The sequence below is a fragment of the Tachysurus vachellii genome, chromosome 2, assembly GCF_030014155.1.
Source record: "Tachysurus vachellii isolate PV-2020 chromosome 2, HZAU_Pvac_v1, whole genome shotgun sequence".
Lineage (NCBI taxonomy): Eukaryota > Metazoa > Chordata > Actinopteri > Siluriformes > Bagridae > Tachysurus > Tachysurus vachellii.
The window spans coordinates 5,236,876-5,255,500 of record NC_083461.1 but is presented as its reverse complement, the minus strand read 5'-3'; the positions used below and the strand labels follow the sequence as shown (position 1 = coordinate 5,255,500).

Genomic DNA, 18,625 nt, shown 5'->3' with positions numbered 1-18,625 from the left:
GTTCATAAGCCTACCTTCATCCAAAGTTACCACACCAACATTATGGAAAACGGTAAGTCTACATATTTTCACCCGTGTCCTAACAATTACAATGTAAAGAATAGGTTCCAAAGGCTGATATTCACCAAGTCCCTTATCAAGGAGGAAACTCAAGGACTAACAGAATTGGATGTATTTCAGAGAACAAAAGACGATGAGAAAACAGCTCTGTCAATAGAGGACAGACAGTTTCTGCAGATCATGGACAGGGAAGTCTATAAAGATGAGGAAAAATCATGGGTTGTGCCACTCCCATCAGAGATGGGGGACTCGAGTCATATGACTTGACTCGAGTCAGACTTAAGTCGCAAATTTGAGTTGACTCATATGACATGACTCGAGTCAGACTTAAGTCGCAAATTTGAGACTTGAGACTTGCTTGACAAATATTAAAAAAGACTCGACTTGAATTTGACTTGACATTCATGACTTGAGACTTACTTGTGACTTTTAAATAACTCGAAATAACTTGTTTTTTTTTTTTTAATCTGTTTTTGAACGCACGCAAGAGCGTAATCTAACCACGTGACACAGCAGACAGGTGGAGCCAGGGAGGTGTCCGGGGTGACATCTGATTGGCCACTCATGACATCTGATTGGCCACCCCAGGTGCCACCCCGAATTTATATTTGATAGCGTTGGAAGTTTGTTGCTGATTGACATCTCATTTCACCTATCAAAAGAAGTCTTCGTTTGACATTTGGTCACGGCCCCGCTCAACATTTCAAATCCATCAATCAATGACAAGAAAGAGTTGAGAGGTAGAGAAGAATACTGTAACAGTCTAATACTGTAACATCAAATTTCGGTAAGTTTTGAGATTAAACATCAGGATTTAGTTTTCCAGAAAAATATTTCAAAAGTTACGTTGCTATATAAATTGACGTTAGACGCTATTAACAGATTAATCAGACAAGAGAGATTGGTTCGTTCCCCAGTTTAGCCATAATAAACATAATATACATAATATACCTAAAGTTGCCTTGGCCACCCCCTGGCTACCCATGTATAAAACTCTAGTTTCGCCACTGAAGCAGCGGGAGAGCGCGTACTAACTAATAAACCTCAACAGTATTTATTTATTATTGATATTAATAAATTACTCTCTCTCTCTCTCTCCAATAGTTAATTCACTTCAAGGTTTGTGTGATTCAATAATTTACAATTTTTTTGATTGACGTGAGGGGGGCACGGTTTGCCTCACACGGTAGCACGTTTGCCTCACACCTCCAGGGTTGGGGGTTCGATTCCTGCCTCCGCCTTGTGTGTGTGGAGTTTGCATGTTCTCCCCGTGCCTCGGGGGTTTCCTCCGGGTTCCTCCGGTTTCCTCCCCCGGTCCAAAGACATGCATGGAAGGTTGATTGGCATCTCTGGGAAATTGTCCGTATGTGTGTGCCCTGCGATGGGTTGGCACTCTGTCCAGGGTGTATCCTGCCTTGATGCCCAATGACGCCTGAGATAGGCACAGGCTCCCCGTGACCCGAGGTAGTTCAGAAAAGCGGTAGAAAATGAGTGAGTGAGAGCGTGATTGACATGATTGATTGTTGTTGTTATTCTGTTGTTAAAAAGGAAGGATCTAATTTAAGGATGTGTTCATGTCCCATTAAAGGTGAATGCCTGTTGAAAAAATGCCATTTGGTTGCATAGAAACCATTGTACTTTTTTATATACTTTTCCATGGTCTTCTGCCATGTTTGAGGCATATTGAAACTTTTCATGCTTTTATGTTGGCCTTATTTCAGTTACATTTACATCTTAGGCTTTGTAGTTTTGATTTTTATTCATTTTTAGATTTTTATTGTATTTACAACTCACCTGTATGTGGACACATTTTAAAAATAAATGCATATAATCATTTTTGGTGCAAATAAAACTCTCATAGTCCATAAATACTGAGATTTAACTTTGTTTAATATATACATTTAGTTAAATCATCAAACATCTGTATGACTTGCCAGTGACTTGCTTGACTCAAGCTACAACTTGACTTGAATTGCTTGACATAAAGCAGTGACTTGACTTGACTTGACTCTCACGAAAATTGACTCGGACTTGCTTGAGACTTGAAGGTTAAGACTTGAGACTTACTTGTGACTTGCACATGTGTGACTTACTCCCACCTCTGACTCCCATTCAGACAGCCAAGGCAGTATATCCTGAACAATCATCCAATAGACCTTCTAAAAAGGACACAGGATATGTTGGCTGGGTCTAATTTGAAGTTGCATAAATTAGCCTCAAACAGCAAGGAGGTTATGAGAGCTTTCCCATCTGAGGATTACGCAAACTCACTGAAAGAACTGAATTTAGGTGTTAGCTCACTTCCTATGCAACAAAGTCTTGGCTTGCTTTGAATCTGGACACAGACCGCGTCAACTTCCATGTCCAACAGGATAGAAAGCCTTATACTAGGCATAGATTGCTGTTTGTAATCAACAGTTTGTACGATCCACTAGGATTTATGGCCCCTATCACAATTCAAGGCAAAGTTCTACTGTGAGAGTTAACTGAGAATGTTGCTGAGTGGGACACGCCCTTACCCGCAAACAAACGAAAGGTGTGGGAGGGATGGAGAGATTCATTGCAAGAACTGCAAAATGTACAGTACAAGTCCCAAGAAGCTACGGGCCCACATCATTGTCAGAAGCTACGTTCTAGGAGCTCTGTGTGTTTTCTGATGCTTCTGAGGGAGTGATCGCAGCAGTTGCTTACCTGAAAACAGTTGACTCGGATGGTAACTGTCACATGGGGTTTATCGCAGGCAAATCAAACGATCACTGCAGTGATTGCTGTCGAATCTGATGAGATTGCCTTCTTTACGGATAGTCGAGTGCTCCTTGGATATATCTATAACGAGAAACATAGTTTTCATGTCTATGTAAGCAACTGTGTACAAAGAATCCGAAACAGCAGCAATACAGAACAATGGAATTATGTGAGCTCAGAGCATAATCCTGCTGATTTTGTAAAATGACCGATAGCTCCAACCAAATTGCAGGACACCATATGGTTCAGCGGGCCACCATTCTTGCATCATCCAAAATCAGAGAATAATCTAAATAATCCTTTGCACTTGTTGATCCTGATCAATATTCAGAAGTTTTTCCAGAGGTCACAGTGTTGTATACCACTGTCTCAAATCACTTTGACCACTTTTCGGACTGGAGCCGAATTGTTAGAGCTGTTAGAAAGCTGATTCATATTGCACGCTCTTATAAGCAGGGTCAAAAAGACACTCCTCTGGTATACAAAGGAAGGCACTGTTGCAAACTTCCTTTAAATGCTGACACAATACTCCAGAGTGCAGAAGTTGTCATACGAGTGGCACAACAGGAAACGTATGCTGACGAGTTGCAGCTCCTTAAATGGAACGAACCACTTCCCAAAACTAGCACATTTCGAAGTCTAGATCCCTTCATTGATAAAAGTGGGTTGTTGAGGGTCGGAGGTCGTTTGGATAAAGCAGATCTAGGTTCTGAAGAAAAAAGACCCCTCATCATACCCGGCATGAATCATGTATCGTTACTTCTGACACAACACTTTCATGAGCAAACACATCATCAGGGTTAAGATCTGCTGGCTATTGGATAATTGGAGTCAAAAGATGTGTGAACAATCTCATCCATTCCTGTGTTATATGCCGCAAACTCAGGAGGGGCTGCGAGACTCATAAGATGGCAGATCTGGCCATTGTCAGGCTTAGCACAGAGCCTCCCTTCACACATGTGGGAATAGATGTATTTGGTCCCTGGTCTGTATCTGCTCGTAGGACAAGAGGCGGCTAAAGATGGGCAGAAGATGGGCAGTCCTATTCACATGTCTAAGCATCAGAGCAATTCATATAGAAGTGATCGTGTTCCTGGACTCTTCCAGTTTCATTAATGCTTTAAGGAGGTTTCTGGCAATCCGGGGTCCAGTGAAACAGATTCGCTCTGATAGAGGCACCAATTTCATTGGAGCTTGTAAAGATTTGCAAATCTTTTCCAATGTTGATGAAAAGGTGGTGAAACAATTCCTGTCAGATCATGGCTGCATTTGGACATTTAATCCTCCGCATTCCTCTCACATGGGGGATGCATGGGAGAGGATGATTGGCATTGCTCACAGGATCTTGGATTCTATGCTTCTGCAGATAACATCCTCTAAACTCACACACGATGTACTCTCCACCTTCATGGCGGAAGTCACTGCCATTATAAACAATAGGCCACTGATACCTATGTCAACCAATCCAGCAGATCCTTTCATAATAACACCTGCCACATTACTTACCCAAAAGACTGATGCTAGCTCTGTACCTTTCTACCCTACAGCATCGACGAAAATGGCACCACCAGCAACCCAACATTTCCAAAGGATGCATAGTTCTGCTCAAGGACTCTCAGTCTAAACTGAACTATTGGCCCCTGGGCATCATAACAGAAACTCACCCCAGCCAAGATGTGCGAGTATGGAAAGTGCAAGTAAAAATCATTGGGAAAGATGGACCCAAACTGTTTCTGAGACCTATTAATGAGAGAGTACTCCTACATAAATAATGAAGATTCTAAATAGACTATTCAGGTTTAAACTCAATTAAAAGGGTTTGGTATTTACGAACACACTTGTATTGTTTGTTGAAATGTTTTCTAGAGTGACCCCTTCTGTTCAAATGGGGTATTGCATATTATGTGATGACATCACAAATGTGAGTCTAGTTTTCAGCAGCAGGAAAGAGCATGTGGTTATGGCTACTGCTCATTGATTTAAGTTGATTTGAAGGCACTTTCTGTATGCAGATATTTCAACATCATAGTTTCCATGCATATTTACAGTAAATTGTTATATTTTGTATGCCAGTTGTTAATTATCTCTTTTTGTTTTCTTGAATGGCACAATCAATTTCTGGAAATAGTTGATGCTAGCTACAAGGAATGTGAAGAGCCTTTGTTATGTTTGTGAACATATTATTGAATATGTATGCTTAGAGTTCTTTATTTTGAATTATTGAATTGAATTTATTTATTCAGCAGTAAATCTTGAAAACTATTACTGAGTTTGTCGTCTTTGGGGGGTCGTTATCTGACTGCATACAAAAATTCAAACTACTCTGTACATAACTATGAGTTAAGCAATGAAAAGGTTCTGACTGGTGGGGTCACTATTCTGGACCACCTAAAGAAAAGCACTCAGAAAACACAGAAAGCTGATGTTTAAGCAAGGAAATGTGGGGTTAGAGAAAAACAGCAGGGAACACAATGTGTTTAACTATCTATGAGGCTCATACAATAATCCCTAGGATCAGTGATGTGACTTTTAATTAATAATTAGTCTATAAACTCAGATATTTTGTGTCAGTTTGATTGATTAAAATGAAAAATGCTTTAGGGAAAAAAAAATTATTGCTGCTTCTAAGCTAATCGGAACACAGTGATAATTATTTAGATGACATAATCATTTGGTTTCCTCCTGATCCCCAATTTGAATTATTTTAATTCTAAATTTCAAAATTTAGTTGACATTAATTGACCAATTTGCAAGCAGCACACAGCATGAGCAATACACAAGGCAGCATCACATATTGATTTTTTTATTTGAATGTTTCAATGTTTTATCATTGATTAATTCTATCTATATTTCGATCCATCATGATATCTATCTACGATACCTCAGAAAGATACCACGTGTATGCAAGAAAAAAAAAATTTAAATGATGCATAATGTAACTTGTTATTTGATTATATGGATGATAGATAAGTTGATGGAAGGATCGATGCCCTAAAGCCTACAAGTGATCTGTGTATCTGTTCAGTTAGGAAACATGAATCCAGTAACTTTAAGATCCAGGGGTCAAACTCAGAGTGAAGATTCCCTATAGGTATATTCCCCATATGATGCATACGGCCCACTGTAGACAGGGAAAGATGATAGTACATGTGCAAAACGTAACACTTCACTTAACAGTGGCACAAAATGAGAATTCAAAAGCTTTTCTTAAATCTACTAATTAATATCATGAAAGAGAGACAAATATTGGGTACATGCAGGAGAATTATGTGTGAAAAGTCCTGTTTAAGAAGATGTAAAGGTTGTAGATGTTTATTAATTGATTAATGGATGAGTTCCATGTTAATGTTCATGTATCATGACCTCCTTTAGTCAGCCTCTTTTGCATGTTTTGCTTGTCCTCATTCATTCATCTTCTACCGCTTATCCGAACTACCTCGGGTCACGGGGAGCCTGTGCCTATCTCAGGCGTCATCGGGCATCAAGGCAGGATACACCCTGGACAGAGTGCCAACCCATCGCAGGGCACACACATACGGACACAATCTCATTCACTCACTAGGGACAATTTTCCAGAGATGCCAATCAACCTACCATGCATGTCTTTGGACCGGGGGAGGAAACCAGAGTACCCAGAGGAAACCCCCGAGGCACAGGGAGAACATGCAAACTCCACACACACAAGGCGGAGGCGGGAATCGAACCCCGACCCTGGAGGTGTGAGGCGAACGTGCTAACCACTAAGCCACCGTGCCCCCCTTGCTTGTCCTCATTTGCCTCAAAATAGTTTTAAATTCCAATATTTTATTCTATTTAATTTTACTTTACTTTATTTCATTTTATTTCTCTCTAAAAATATCTATTTTTAACTTTTTTATTTTTACATCACAACTCTACTTCACGTCTGCAAAATGTAGTGACTCACCCAAAATATTGAATTCTTCGTGCAAAAAAAAAAAAACAAAACAAAACAGTGAGCTGATGTTTGTTTGTTTTACTATAGCAGTCAACCCTGAACATGTTTCTTTTAAAATAATTGTATTTTTTGTTCTATTGACTTTTTTTTTTGTTGACCCTGACAGCTTACTTTACCATACAAGCATGTCAGTTTTGTCAACCTGAATTCAGTTGTGTATTGTGATTTTTTTAATACATTATATACAGGTTTACTGGGAAAAAAAAATCAGTAGTACACAGAAAATGAATTTGCACATTTGTGTGTATACTGTGGATTTACTTTGTAGCTATATGTTGCATGTAAACAGATACACACACAGACACACACAAATACACACACATACTGTAGACACACACAAAGACACACACACAAATATAATGTTGTCCTCTAGTTTCTTACAGAACTACAGTACATATACACATGTTCATCATATCCCACACACTATGACCCTGCCAGGTCCTACATTATTATACAGTAGCAGTAGATGTCTCAGAAATGGGGTTATGGCTGTGCTTTGGGAGAAAGATGGACCCTGTGGCTTATTTTCTCCTGCAAGGTGATCCAAAGAAGAGCAAAACTACAACATCTGTGATTGGAAAATTTTGGCAGTCAAACTTGCTCTTGAAGAAAACAATATTCAGTTAAAACTATTTGCATTTATTCATATTATTTACCTTAATCCAATTGAAATAATTCAGGTTTGTAAATCACCACTTTTGTCTTTCTGTCTTTCTTTCTGTCTTTCTTTCAAAAGTTTCGTTTGATTGTATCCTGGAATTTGTGTGCATTGTTTTGGATGCATATATTTTATGCATGCCCAGGAAGAACAAATAGGCTATAGTAATATCAATAAGTAGTTCATGTTCTGTTCTAATTGGTCTGGTCTGGTATTTCTTGTTAAAAGTTAAAGCTTAATCTCTAATTTTATACTTTAAAAAATTATTGGCTGAAATCACTATTGTATTCTAAAACTGTCTGACTGTTGAAACTGGCTCTTATTTTCATACAATTAGCCTTTGTTGTCACCTGTTGGTGAGTGAAAACACTAAGTTGCTGTTGAAGTGATTGTCTTTAGATGCCTCAGAAATAGGGGTTATGGCTGTGCTTTGGGAGGAAGATGGACCCTGTGGCTTTTTTTCTCCTGCAAGGTGACCCCAAGAAGAGCAAAACTACAACATCTGTGATTGAAAATCACACCTTGTCTTTTGGGGAGAAAACAACTCCATTTATGGTAAATAAAAAGGGAAGTAGTTGAATATAAATAGTGATGAGTTGAAGGTCTGACACACTGTTGGTTTGAGCACCTCCTCGTTATATATTTAAGAAGCCTTGAGCGCATCAGATCTGTGAGTATTATGATTGTACTGGAAATGTTATTTATGATGTTATTTGTTATATACAAATGTTAGTTATTTGTTATATTACTTCCATCACAGTTTGTTTAGATATAATTATATTATCTGATCTTCAAGCATACTGTACATTTACTTAAGACATAATACTGTATTATTTATGATATTATGAGAACTTTATTCACTATGTTACTGGAATAATTCAAGCTAGAAAATGTGTTATCAAACCATGTGAGGTTGTTTCTGAGGTTTTCAATATTGTACATGTTGATATGATGCATTGTGTTATCAGAAAGAAAGGCAGAAATCTTTTTCTCTTCAGGCAGTTGAGTTGCGTGCGCATTGAGACATTGTTCATACCAAACTTTCACACAATGGTTTTCACAACTCAGATGCAAACACAAACCTAAGCACTATTCAGACTGTAGTGGAGATGTTTCAAGAGGTTTGGAGTTTACGTAAAGAACAGAGACATGCCTCCTTTTTTTCTGTGTGAGAAAGATGTACAAAAAATGAACTAGGACTCGAGAGAAGCTCAGTGCCATCTGTAAGGTAATTGATTTGACTGGAACAAGTGAAAAAGTCTAGTCACTAGCCTAATAAGAAGCTGAATGTGATGTCCTGAACTCCAGAGCTACTCCAAGACATCAATAATCTCCACACTGACAAATTCAGTTGATGTCTCACTCATTTGTAGAATAGTCATTTGTATAAAATTTGTATATATTCTCTATTTATGCTTTTTATTTTAGATTAACAATGAGGCAAGCTGTTTTCATCCTCACCACCACTGCCATCATCATCGTCACCGTCAACACTGGAGCAGTTTTGTCCAACCGGGTGGGTTTCTCTTTCAAGTTCTGCACTGAGTAGACATTTTCTTATCAGTAATTGTCTTACAATGTTTTTCCCTCCTCTAATTTTATAGAAAAAAAAGCCCTGCTTATAAACTGGACATGGCACAGAAATCTGTTGATGACCAATTTATAGGCTGCGCTGAAGAAACCTACAAACAGATAATAAACAAGGTCCTAGATGAAGAGTTAAAAAAAAAATAAAATGTTTGAACGATCTTGGAATAAATACTCAAACATTACTGATCATTTTACAAGAATAATAAAAGGTCTACACCGATCCACTGGGAGAACTTTATTCAAAATTCAATGCTGCTGTCAGTTCAGGAAAAAAATATTACCTGCCGTACAAGTTCATAAAGTGCCGAGGTGTGTTAATGTTTTCTGTAGAACCACTGCTAGTTTTGTGAGACCCAAGATTAATGATGTAATGCGATTTGGCAGGTTTGCATCGACTTCAGTAAAAGATGACATGCAAAAATTCGGCAGTAAATCCTGTTTTAAGATTAACACATGCTTTGGTGCAAACATAGCCAAACTTTCTGTGATACCTAATGAGGTGCTAGTCCCACCTTTTGAAAAATTTACTATCACGAACATTACAGAAAACCAGATGAACTGCGAAGTCATCTGTCTTTTACACTTTAAAGAGTGCGGGAACTTTTAGATATATGAACTGCGAGCTGCTTAAACACCACCACCACCCCCCACATTACCCCCTACATAGAAACATGGGGTAATGTGTTGATGTCAATGGGTTAATGTTTTTATAGCACAACCACTAACATGACTGGATAATTTAAGGCCATGATGCAATGTTTTCTAAGCATGTATTGATGTCAAGGATATACATTATTTGTTATTACATTATAAAATTGCTCAATATTAATGACAGCATTGTAATTTTAACCACTTTGTCTGAGCTTTTGTTTTAATGGAATCTAGCAGCGCTTTTCAGCAAAACACCAAATTACTGTCTGAATGCTTTTCAAATTAAAAGACATCTGGACCATATGGTGTGTCTAAAAAAATTGTCTTTTTTTTTTAAGTGTTGTTATTATATGATATTATATGTATGATAGTACATGTGCAAAAGGGCTCATATTCACTTAACAGTGGCACAAAAGGAGAATTCAAAAGCTTTTCTTAAATCTACTAATTAATATCATATTTATTTAAAAATATCTATTTTTAACTTTTTTATTTTGATATCACAACTCTACTTCACGTCTGCAGAATGTAGTAACTCACCAAAAATATTGAATTCTTCATGCAAAATGAATTTTTTTGTCACTGTGTGAGCTGATGTTTACTTTTTTTTGTTGACCCTGACAGCTTACTTTACCATACAAGCATGTCAGTTTTGTCAACCTGAATTCAGTTGTGTATTGTGTTTTTTTTTTATATATATTATATACAGGTTTACTGGGAAAAAATTCTGTTTTACACAAATAATGAATTTGCACATTTGTATGTATACAGTGGATTTATTTTGTAGCTATACTTTTCTGGAAACAGAAAAGTCACACTTGATTGTCTATTTTTACACATTTCCTAAAGTCTATACTTAAAAACATTTGTCATGTTCTATACACTGAAAAGAAAATTACTATAAAAAGGGTCACTTTTATAGAATATAAATTTGTGTTTGAGAGATTTAGATGACTAAATAGATCGATTTGCATGTGATGAATTATGAAGTTATGAACTGTGAAAATTTGTAACAAAATTGTAGATAAATCTACTTATTTTTGTGCACAAACGTGTAAAAACATGCTTAAATGAATAAAAAATTTAAAAGTATTGTTAAAAGTAAAAAAATCCTGTTATATCTTACAGTACCTCAGAGCAGCACTTCTCTATTGAACCGCCGGGAGGCGCTAAAGCAGTGCCCTGCGGAAATCTGAAAAAAGCACTTGCATGTGTGTAAGTTTGTGGGTGTGAATTTGTGTGTGTGAGTTGTTCAGCATTGATACTGTATATTTTCTCAGCCAAAATACACGTTCAATGCCACATCAGCAAAAATGTTTGACTCAGAATGTGTGAAAGAAACTTAATGAGAAAACATGTTAGAGTGCACAGTGTGTGTGTGTGTGTGTGTGTGTGCCTACTCAGAGCTGTGAGGGGCTGAACACAAACACAAGAGAAGTCAATGGTGTGTCAACAGAATCACTATTTATTATCACAGTGAAATAAATAAATTAGGCAGCAACAAAGGGGTGAAAGCTCAACACCATCAATGAAAGGTGACTTTGTCCTTTTTGGCAGCGATGTTGAAGGCCAATTTCCAATGAGGTGTCTAGTGACAGGGCTGGACCCAGGAGACTGTCAGTGTGCAGCAGGTTCAGGGAGGCTTCCTCTTCTTCCTCACTGGTTTCCCTGTGTGGGAGAGCAGAGAACATGCATTATATTCTGCACCCTAAGGCCCCTTACCTCTGTGGAAGTGCTGCACCATGTGGTCTCCAGCTGTCCAGGAAAGGGAGGCTGAAATTTTGAAACGAAAAAGCAAAATCAATCATTTTTTGGCCATAACAAAAAATTATGTGAAATCTTGAATGAACTGACTAGTAAGAAAAAAACATAGACTATCCTAGATTAAAGGCGGGGTCTCTGATTTTTGAGAAATGCTTTATAAAACTGAGCCAAAAACTAAACAAAAATCTAAACAAACGTGTAGCCAATGAGTAGAAAGGGGCGTGTCTTGTCAATATGCGGTGGAGAGAGTGTTCAGTGCACATGTGTGACATTAGCAGAAAGCAGTTTTAACATTGACATGGAGGATAAAAACAAAGAAAGAAAACAAAGAAAGACTTACGATAAGGTAAGAAGTAGGACGTGTTAATATAGGATCAGCTTTCCAGCGCTGGAGAGAACTGAAGGAGCAGGAAGTTGGTCACATATTCACAGATTGGAGTTTCCTGTGTCAATAACTCCTGAGCTAAACGCTGTTACTACACAAATAACACCTCTTTTCTATCATAGTAATGTAGAGACGCAGCTACAACCGCGTTTTGTGTAGTAACAGCGTTTAGCTCAGGAGTTATTGACTCGGGAAACTCCAATCTGTGAATATGTGGCCAACTTTACTTAAGAAGCCGAGGCGCTTTTTTCCTTCTCGATAGGTGAGTAACGTTGGTTTTGCTTTGTTACACAGAACTAATATATGCCGTCCTTTGTATGATTATGCTTGTGTGTCATTTTTGCTTGTTTGTTTATCTGAAATCGTATTGTTCTTCCCTTCAGCTATGATAAAGACACATTTCTTCCCAGTCGTTGCCTGGGTTACGTACTGTATGTGTGTGTGTTTGGTCGGAGCTATCAATAAAGGGGTGGGACCCATTTGGGTTAGAGGTGTGCTTGTCTTGGTGATTTCAAATGTCAACATTGGCTTTCAAAAATCTGAGACCCCACCTTTAATGTACAGCATTGATACTGTATATTTTCTACAGTATGTTCAATGCCACATCGGCAAAAATGTTTGACTAAGAAATTCAAAAGTGTGAAAGAAACTTAATAAGAAAACATGTTAGAGTGCACAGTGTGTGTGTGTGTGGGTGTGTGTGAGTGAATCCACTTGCCAATTTTGTAAAGGATATTTTCTTCAATTCAACAACAATTCCTGATGTATAAACAACAATTTCTGATCTATAAAGATTCCTTATCTATAAAAAACAATTCCTTATATGTTATAAACTTAATTACTTATATACAGTTTGTTATGTACAGACAAAAATTCATTATCTGTAGACAACAATTCTTTATCTATAGACAACAACAAAGATTTCCCAAAGACATTTTAAATATTAGGTATTTGAATATGTCTACATATTAAATATTCATTAAAAATTCTTCAGAACACTAATACACTAGTACATACGGCAGGAAAATTAAGTTTTCACACCTTCTAAAAGATGAGACAACATTTTGACACCATCTTTTCCGCTCAAATGTAAAGCTTAGTAGTAAATCTTACAAGATAAAAAGCAAAAGTAAATAACTTTGGAAATCCAAATTTGTGAAATGTTTCTTTTTATCAGCTCAAAGATCGCAAGTCAAACTGCCGTAAAAACAAAGAGTCAATGTACTGTAAGTTTGTGGATGTGACGTTTAAACATATGCTAATGAGCAGAATATATAATTACTTTATGTATTATGAGTTCTAGGCTTTTTCTTACTGCTAAATCCCTCCAGGATTTTAGAGTTTTTTTCAAATTTTGATGCCCAAAGTTACGCTTTATTTTTGCTTTTTGTCTCATAAGATCAACTGTTAAAGCTTTACATTAAGGTTAAAAATCTACTATGGGTCAAAGAGTGTTTGAGTGATTGAGTAGATTGTGTAGTTCTACTGTATTAAATATTCAGTGTAAATTATGTTGGTTCAAACACATAGTTTCAAACTATGACAAAAAGGTATCAATATTAAATAATAACCACATTTTAATTAAAGTAAAATAGACTTTCTCACACTAGAAGCACCAGATATAAGCTGTATCTACAGTCCAATACAAGCTCTGAATATTTTCCCATTTGAACCAATTTATAAGTAAATATATCTGAGTGCTGTTTTATTAACAAATAACACAAATGTCTGATTTTGCAGCCGTTTTTTTTTTTCTTTTTCAATTTGCAGAGTGTGAAGTTTACTGCTATTCTGTGTCCTCTAAAAAAATTGGCAAGTGGTTTCACACACACGCATGCACACACACACACACACACTGTGCACTCTAACATTTTTTTTCTTATTAAGTGTCTTTCACACTTTTCAATTTCTTAGTCAAACATTTTTGCTGATGTGGCATTGAACATACTGTAGAAAATATACAGTATCAATGCTGTACATTTTTATGCATTAATCTGGGATAGTCTGTTTTTTCTTACTAGTCAGTTCCTTCAGGATTTCACAGATTTTTTTGGCCACAAAATTATTCCTTTTGCTTTTTCTTTTCAAAATGTGCAGTGTGCTTTTTAAATGGAAAACTACTTGAATTGGCAAGTGGATTCACTCACACACTCACTCTCTCTCTCACACACTCACACACACACACACACACACACACACACACACACACACACACACAGACACAAATAATGCTATAATGTTCTCCTCTAGTTTCTTACAGAACTACATATACACATGTTCATCATATCCTACACTATGACCCTGCCAGTAGATGCCTCAGAAATAGGGGTTATGTCTGTGATATGGGAGGAAGATGGACCCTGTGGCCTTTTTTTCTCCCTCAAAGTCACCCCAAGAAGAGCAAAACTACAACATCTGTGATTGAAAAATTTTGGCAGTCAAACTTGCTCTTGAAGAAAACAAAATTTAGTTAAAACTATTTGCATTTATTCATATTATTTGCCTTAATCCAATTGAAATAATTCAGGATGATAAATCATCACTTTTGTCTTTTTGTCTTTCTTTCTGTCTTTCTTTCAAAAATCACACCTTTTATTCTGGGGACAAAACAACTCCATTTATGGTAAATAAAAAGGGAAGTAGTTGAGTATAAATAGTGATGAGTTGAAGGTCTGACACATTGTTGGTTTGAGCACCTCCTCGTTATATATTTAAGAGGCCTTGAGTGCATCAGATTTGTGAGTATTATGATCGTATTGGAAATGTTATATTACTTCCATCACAGTTTGTTTAGATATAATTATATTATCTGATCTTCAAGCATACTGTACATTTACTTAAGACATAATACTGTATTATTTATGATATTATGAGAACATTATTCACTATGTTACTGGAATAATTCAAGCTAGAAAATGTGTTATCAAACCATGTGAGGTTGTTTCTGAGGTTTTCAATATTGTACATGTTGATATGATGCTTGTTGGGGGCACGGTGGCTTAGTGGTTAGCACGTTCGCCTCACACCTCCAGGGTCGGGGTTCGATTCCCGCCTCCACCTTGTGTGGAGTTTGCATGTTCTCCCCGTGCCTCGGGGGTTTCCTCCGGGTACTCCGGTTTCCTCCCTCAGTCCAAAGACATGCATGGTAGGTTGATTGGCATCTCTGGAAAATTGTCCCTAGTGTGATTGCGTGAGTGAATGAGTGTGTGTGTGTGTGTGTGTGCCCTGCGATGGGTTGGCACTCCGTCCAGGGTGTATCCTGCCTTGATGCCCGATGACTCCTGAGATAGGCACAGGCTCCCCGTGACCTGAGGTAGTTCGGATAAGCGGTAGAAGATGAATGAATGAATGATGCTTGTGTTATCAGAAAGAAAGGCAGAAATCTTTTTCTCTTCAGGCAGTTGAGTTGCGTGCACATTGAGACATTGTTCATACCAAACTTTCACACAATGGTTTTCACCTCAACTCAGATGCAAATACAAACCTAAGCACTATTCAGACTGTAGTGGAGATGTTGCAAGGGGTTTGGAGTTTACGTAAAGAACAGAAACATGCCTCCTTTTTTTTCTGTGTGAGAAAGATATACAAAAAATGCACTAGGACTACTCAATAATCTCCACAATGATAAATTCAGTTGATGTCTCACTCATTTGTAGAATAGTCCTTTGTATATAATTTGTATATATTCTCTATATATGCTTTTTATTTTAGATTAACAATGAGGCAAGCTGTTTTCATCCTCACCACCACTGCCATCATCATCGTCATCATCAACAACACTGGAGCAGTTTTGTCCAACCGGGTTGGCTCTTTCAAGTTCTGCACTGAGTAGACATTTTCTTATCAGTAATTTTCTTATAATGTTTTTCCCTCCTCTAATTTTATAGAAAAAAAACCCTGCTGATAAACTGGACATGGCAAAGGATTCTGTTGATGACCAATTTAAAGGCTGCGATGAAGAAACCTACAAACGGGTAATGGACAAGATCCTAGATGATGAGTTAAATAAAGATGCAGAGTTTAAAAGACTTTGGAATGAATACTCAAACATTAAGGATCCTTTTACAAGAATAATAAAGGTCTACACCGGTTCAATAGAAATCCACTCAAAATTCAATGATGCTGTCAAATCAGGAAAAAACTATTACCCCCAAAAATTCAACTACATATCCTTTCATTTCTTGCTAACACGTGCCGTACAAATTCATAAAGTGAAAAAGTGTATTGATGTTTTCCGTAGAACCGATGTTAGTTTTGAGACACCCAAGATTAATGATGTAATGCGATTTGGCGGGTTTGCCTCGAGTTCACATAGGGATGACTTGACAGATTTTGGCAGGAAATCCTGTTTTAAAATTAACACATGCTATGGTGCAGACATAGCCGAACTTTCTGTGATGCCTAAAGAGAAAGAGGTGCTAGTCCCACCTTTTGAAAAATTTACTATCACAAACATTGAAAAAAACCAGATGAAATGCGAAGTCATTTACACTCTAAAGAGTGTGGAAGCTATTAGCAATATGAACTGCAAGCTGGTTCAAAAGCTCTACTGAAGTGTTGATGTTTTTATAGCACAACCACTAACATGACTGGATAATTTAAGGCCATGATGTAATGTGTTCTAAGCATGTATTGATGTCAAGGATATACATTATTTGTTATTACATTATAAAATTGCTCAATAATAATGACAACACTCACTCACTCACTCACTCACTCATTTTCTACCGCTTATCCGAACTACCTCGGGTCACGGGGAGCCTGTGCCTATCTCAGGCGTCATCGGGCATCAAGGCAGGATACACCCTGGACGGAGTGCCAACCCATCACAGAATAATGACAACATTGTAATTTTAACTATTTTGTCTGAGCTTTTGTTTGAATGGAATTTAATGTCTAAATGCTTTTGAAATTAAAAGACATCTGGACCATATGTTCGAGGTTCATAAATAAAAAATTGTGTCTTTTTTTAAAAGTGTTGTTTTTATAGTCCCAAGAATATTATTTATAAATAAATAAATAAATAAATAAATAAATAAATAAAAAAAAATAAATAAATACATAAATATTTATTGCAGTGGTGGCTCAATAGTTTTAAGTTCTCATTTTCTACATAAAAAAGGAATGAGAGATACACAAAACAACAACAACAAAAACATGTCATGTCTAATGTGCATTAGTGAACTGTGAGGAAAACATGTGGTAGAATATCATTTACACACAGATTAATGTCCTAACTGTGTTACACTTACATTAGGACAATACACAAAGCATAGATTTTGTGATAGGAGCAAACCTCAGTCAAAAAATATACCACATGTTATGGTATGTACATATAATATAAAGAGTTTGGTTGATTGTTCACTTATTAATAGATAGATGGATGGATGGATGGATGGATGGATGGATGGATGGATGGATGGATGGACAGATATAATGGTCTTTGTTTTTGATTGATGATTATAGGAGTTGGTTTAAAGAAGATGAAAAAGAAAAAAGAGACAAAATAAAACTGACAGGGAGACCAAATAATAATAAAAATATAACCATAAATAGATTCAGCAAACGTGCCATAGAGTAATATTTAACACAAATCATTCTAACACAAAGAAGCAAAACAAAAACATTAAGAGCAACAAACGAGACAATACAGGAAAAGAAACACAAAGAAATGAAGTAAGGGCTAAATATAAATCAATTACTGAACAATGGCTGGCAAAATAAAAGTCCCAAAAACACAATGAATTCAGTTAGTTTATTCATACACAAACACGTTATATTCAAGTAACTGTATTTTTGTTATTGTTATTATTATTAATAATTAATAATAATAATAATTTATTTCTTTTTATTATTTTTATTCTTTTTTTTAATGTATTTTAGCTATTTATTTTGACTCTATTTTTCTGTTTTATTGGACATCACAACTCTACATCATGTCTCCAAAATTTAGTGACTCACCCAAAATATTGAATTCTTCATGCAAAATCAATAATGGCTGACAAAATAAAAGTCTGCAAAACAATGAATTCAGACATTTTAGAATTGAGATATTTTATTAGTAAACAGTCATATTATATTCAAATAACATTATTATTATTATTATTATTATTATTATTATTATTATTATTATTATTATTATTATAAAGTAAAGTAAAATAAAATAAAATAGAATAAAATATTGGAATTGGCTGTAAAAAAAATAAGTAAAAATAAATAGCTAATATTCCAATATTTTATTCTGTTTTATTTTGCTTTACTTTATTTCATTTTATTTTTCTCTAAAAATATCTATTTTTAACCTTTTTTGTTTTGACAATTTTTTCTGTTTTTCTGGACAAAATATTGAATTCTTCATGCAAAATGAATTTTTTTGTCACTGTGTGAGCTGATTTTTTTTTTTTTAACTATAGCAGTCAACCCTGAACATGTTTCTTTTATAATAATTTTATGTTTTGTTCTATTGAATTTTTTTGTTGTTTATCTTACTTTACCATAAAAGCATGTCAGTTTTGTCAACCTGAATTCAGTTGTGTATTGTGTTTTTTTTTTATACATTATATACAGGTTTACTCACTCATTCATTTTCTACTGCTTATCCGAACTACCTCGGGTCACGGGGAGCCTGTGCCTATCTCAGGCGTCATTTAGAAAAACTCCTTTTAAAAAATTGGCTTCACTAACACACAAAAAAAGGACAACCAGGTGCAATTGATGGAGGAGACAGAACAGGCCTTCCAACAACTGGACCAAGCCCTCACAGGGAGCCTAGTTCTCCAAAACCCAGATTTCAGCC

General features: G+C 36.3%; 1 protein-coding gene across 4 annotated transcripts; it reads left to right on the top strand.

Moving 5' to 3' along the window:
* The first annotated feature begins 8,034 nt into the window (after positions 1-8,034).
* On the top strand, positions 8,035-16,762 carry LOC132858983 (erythroblast NAD(P)(+)--arginine ADP-ribosyltransferase-like). Of its 4 annotated transcripts, none has more exons than XR_009649699.1 (3): positions 8,035-8,109; positions 8,868-8,955; positions 9,044-9,927. XR_009649699.1 is itself a non-coding variant. In XM_060889522.1 (3 exons), exons 2-3 carry the CDS (start codon positions 15,548-15,550, stop codon positions 16,380-16,382), a joined length of 750 nt encoding a protein of 249 aa, XP_060745505.1. In that variant the 5' UTR covers positions 8,050-8,109; positions 15,541-15,547; the 3' UTR covers positions 16,383-16,762. The 4 variants fall into 4 exon arrangements, 3 of the variants coding, with proteins under 3 accessions (XP_060745505.1, XP_060745514.1, XP_060745496.1); XM_060889522.1 differs by lacking the exons at positions 8,868-8,955; positions 9,044-9,927 and adding exons at positions 15,541-15,631; positions 15,717-16,762 and having other exon boundaries at positions 8,050-8,109; XM_060889531.1 differs by lacking the exons at positions 8,035-8,109; positions 8,868-8,955; positions 9,044-9,927 and adding exons at positions 11,683-11,790; positions 15,541-15,631; positions 15,717-16,762.
* The last annotated feature ends 1,863 nt before the right edge of the window (positions 16,763-18,625 follow it).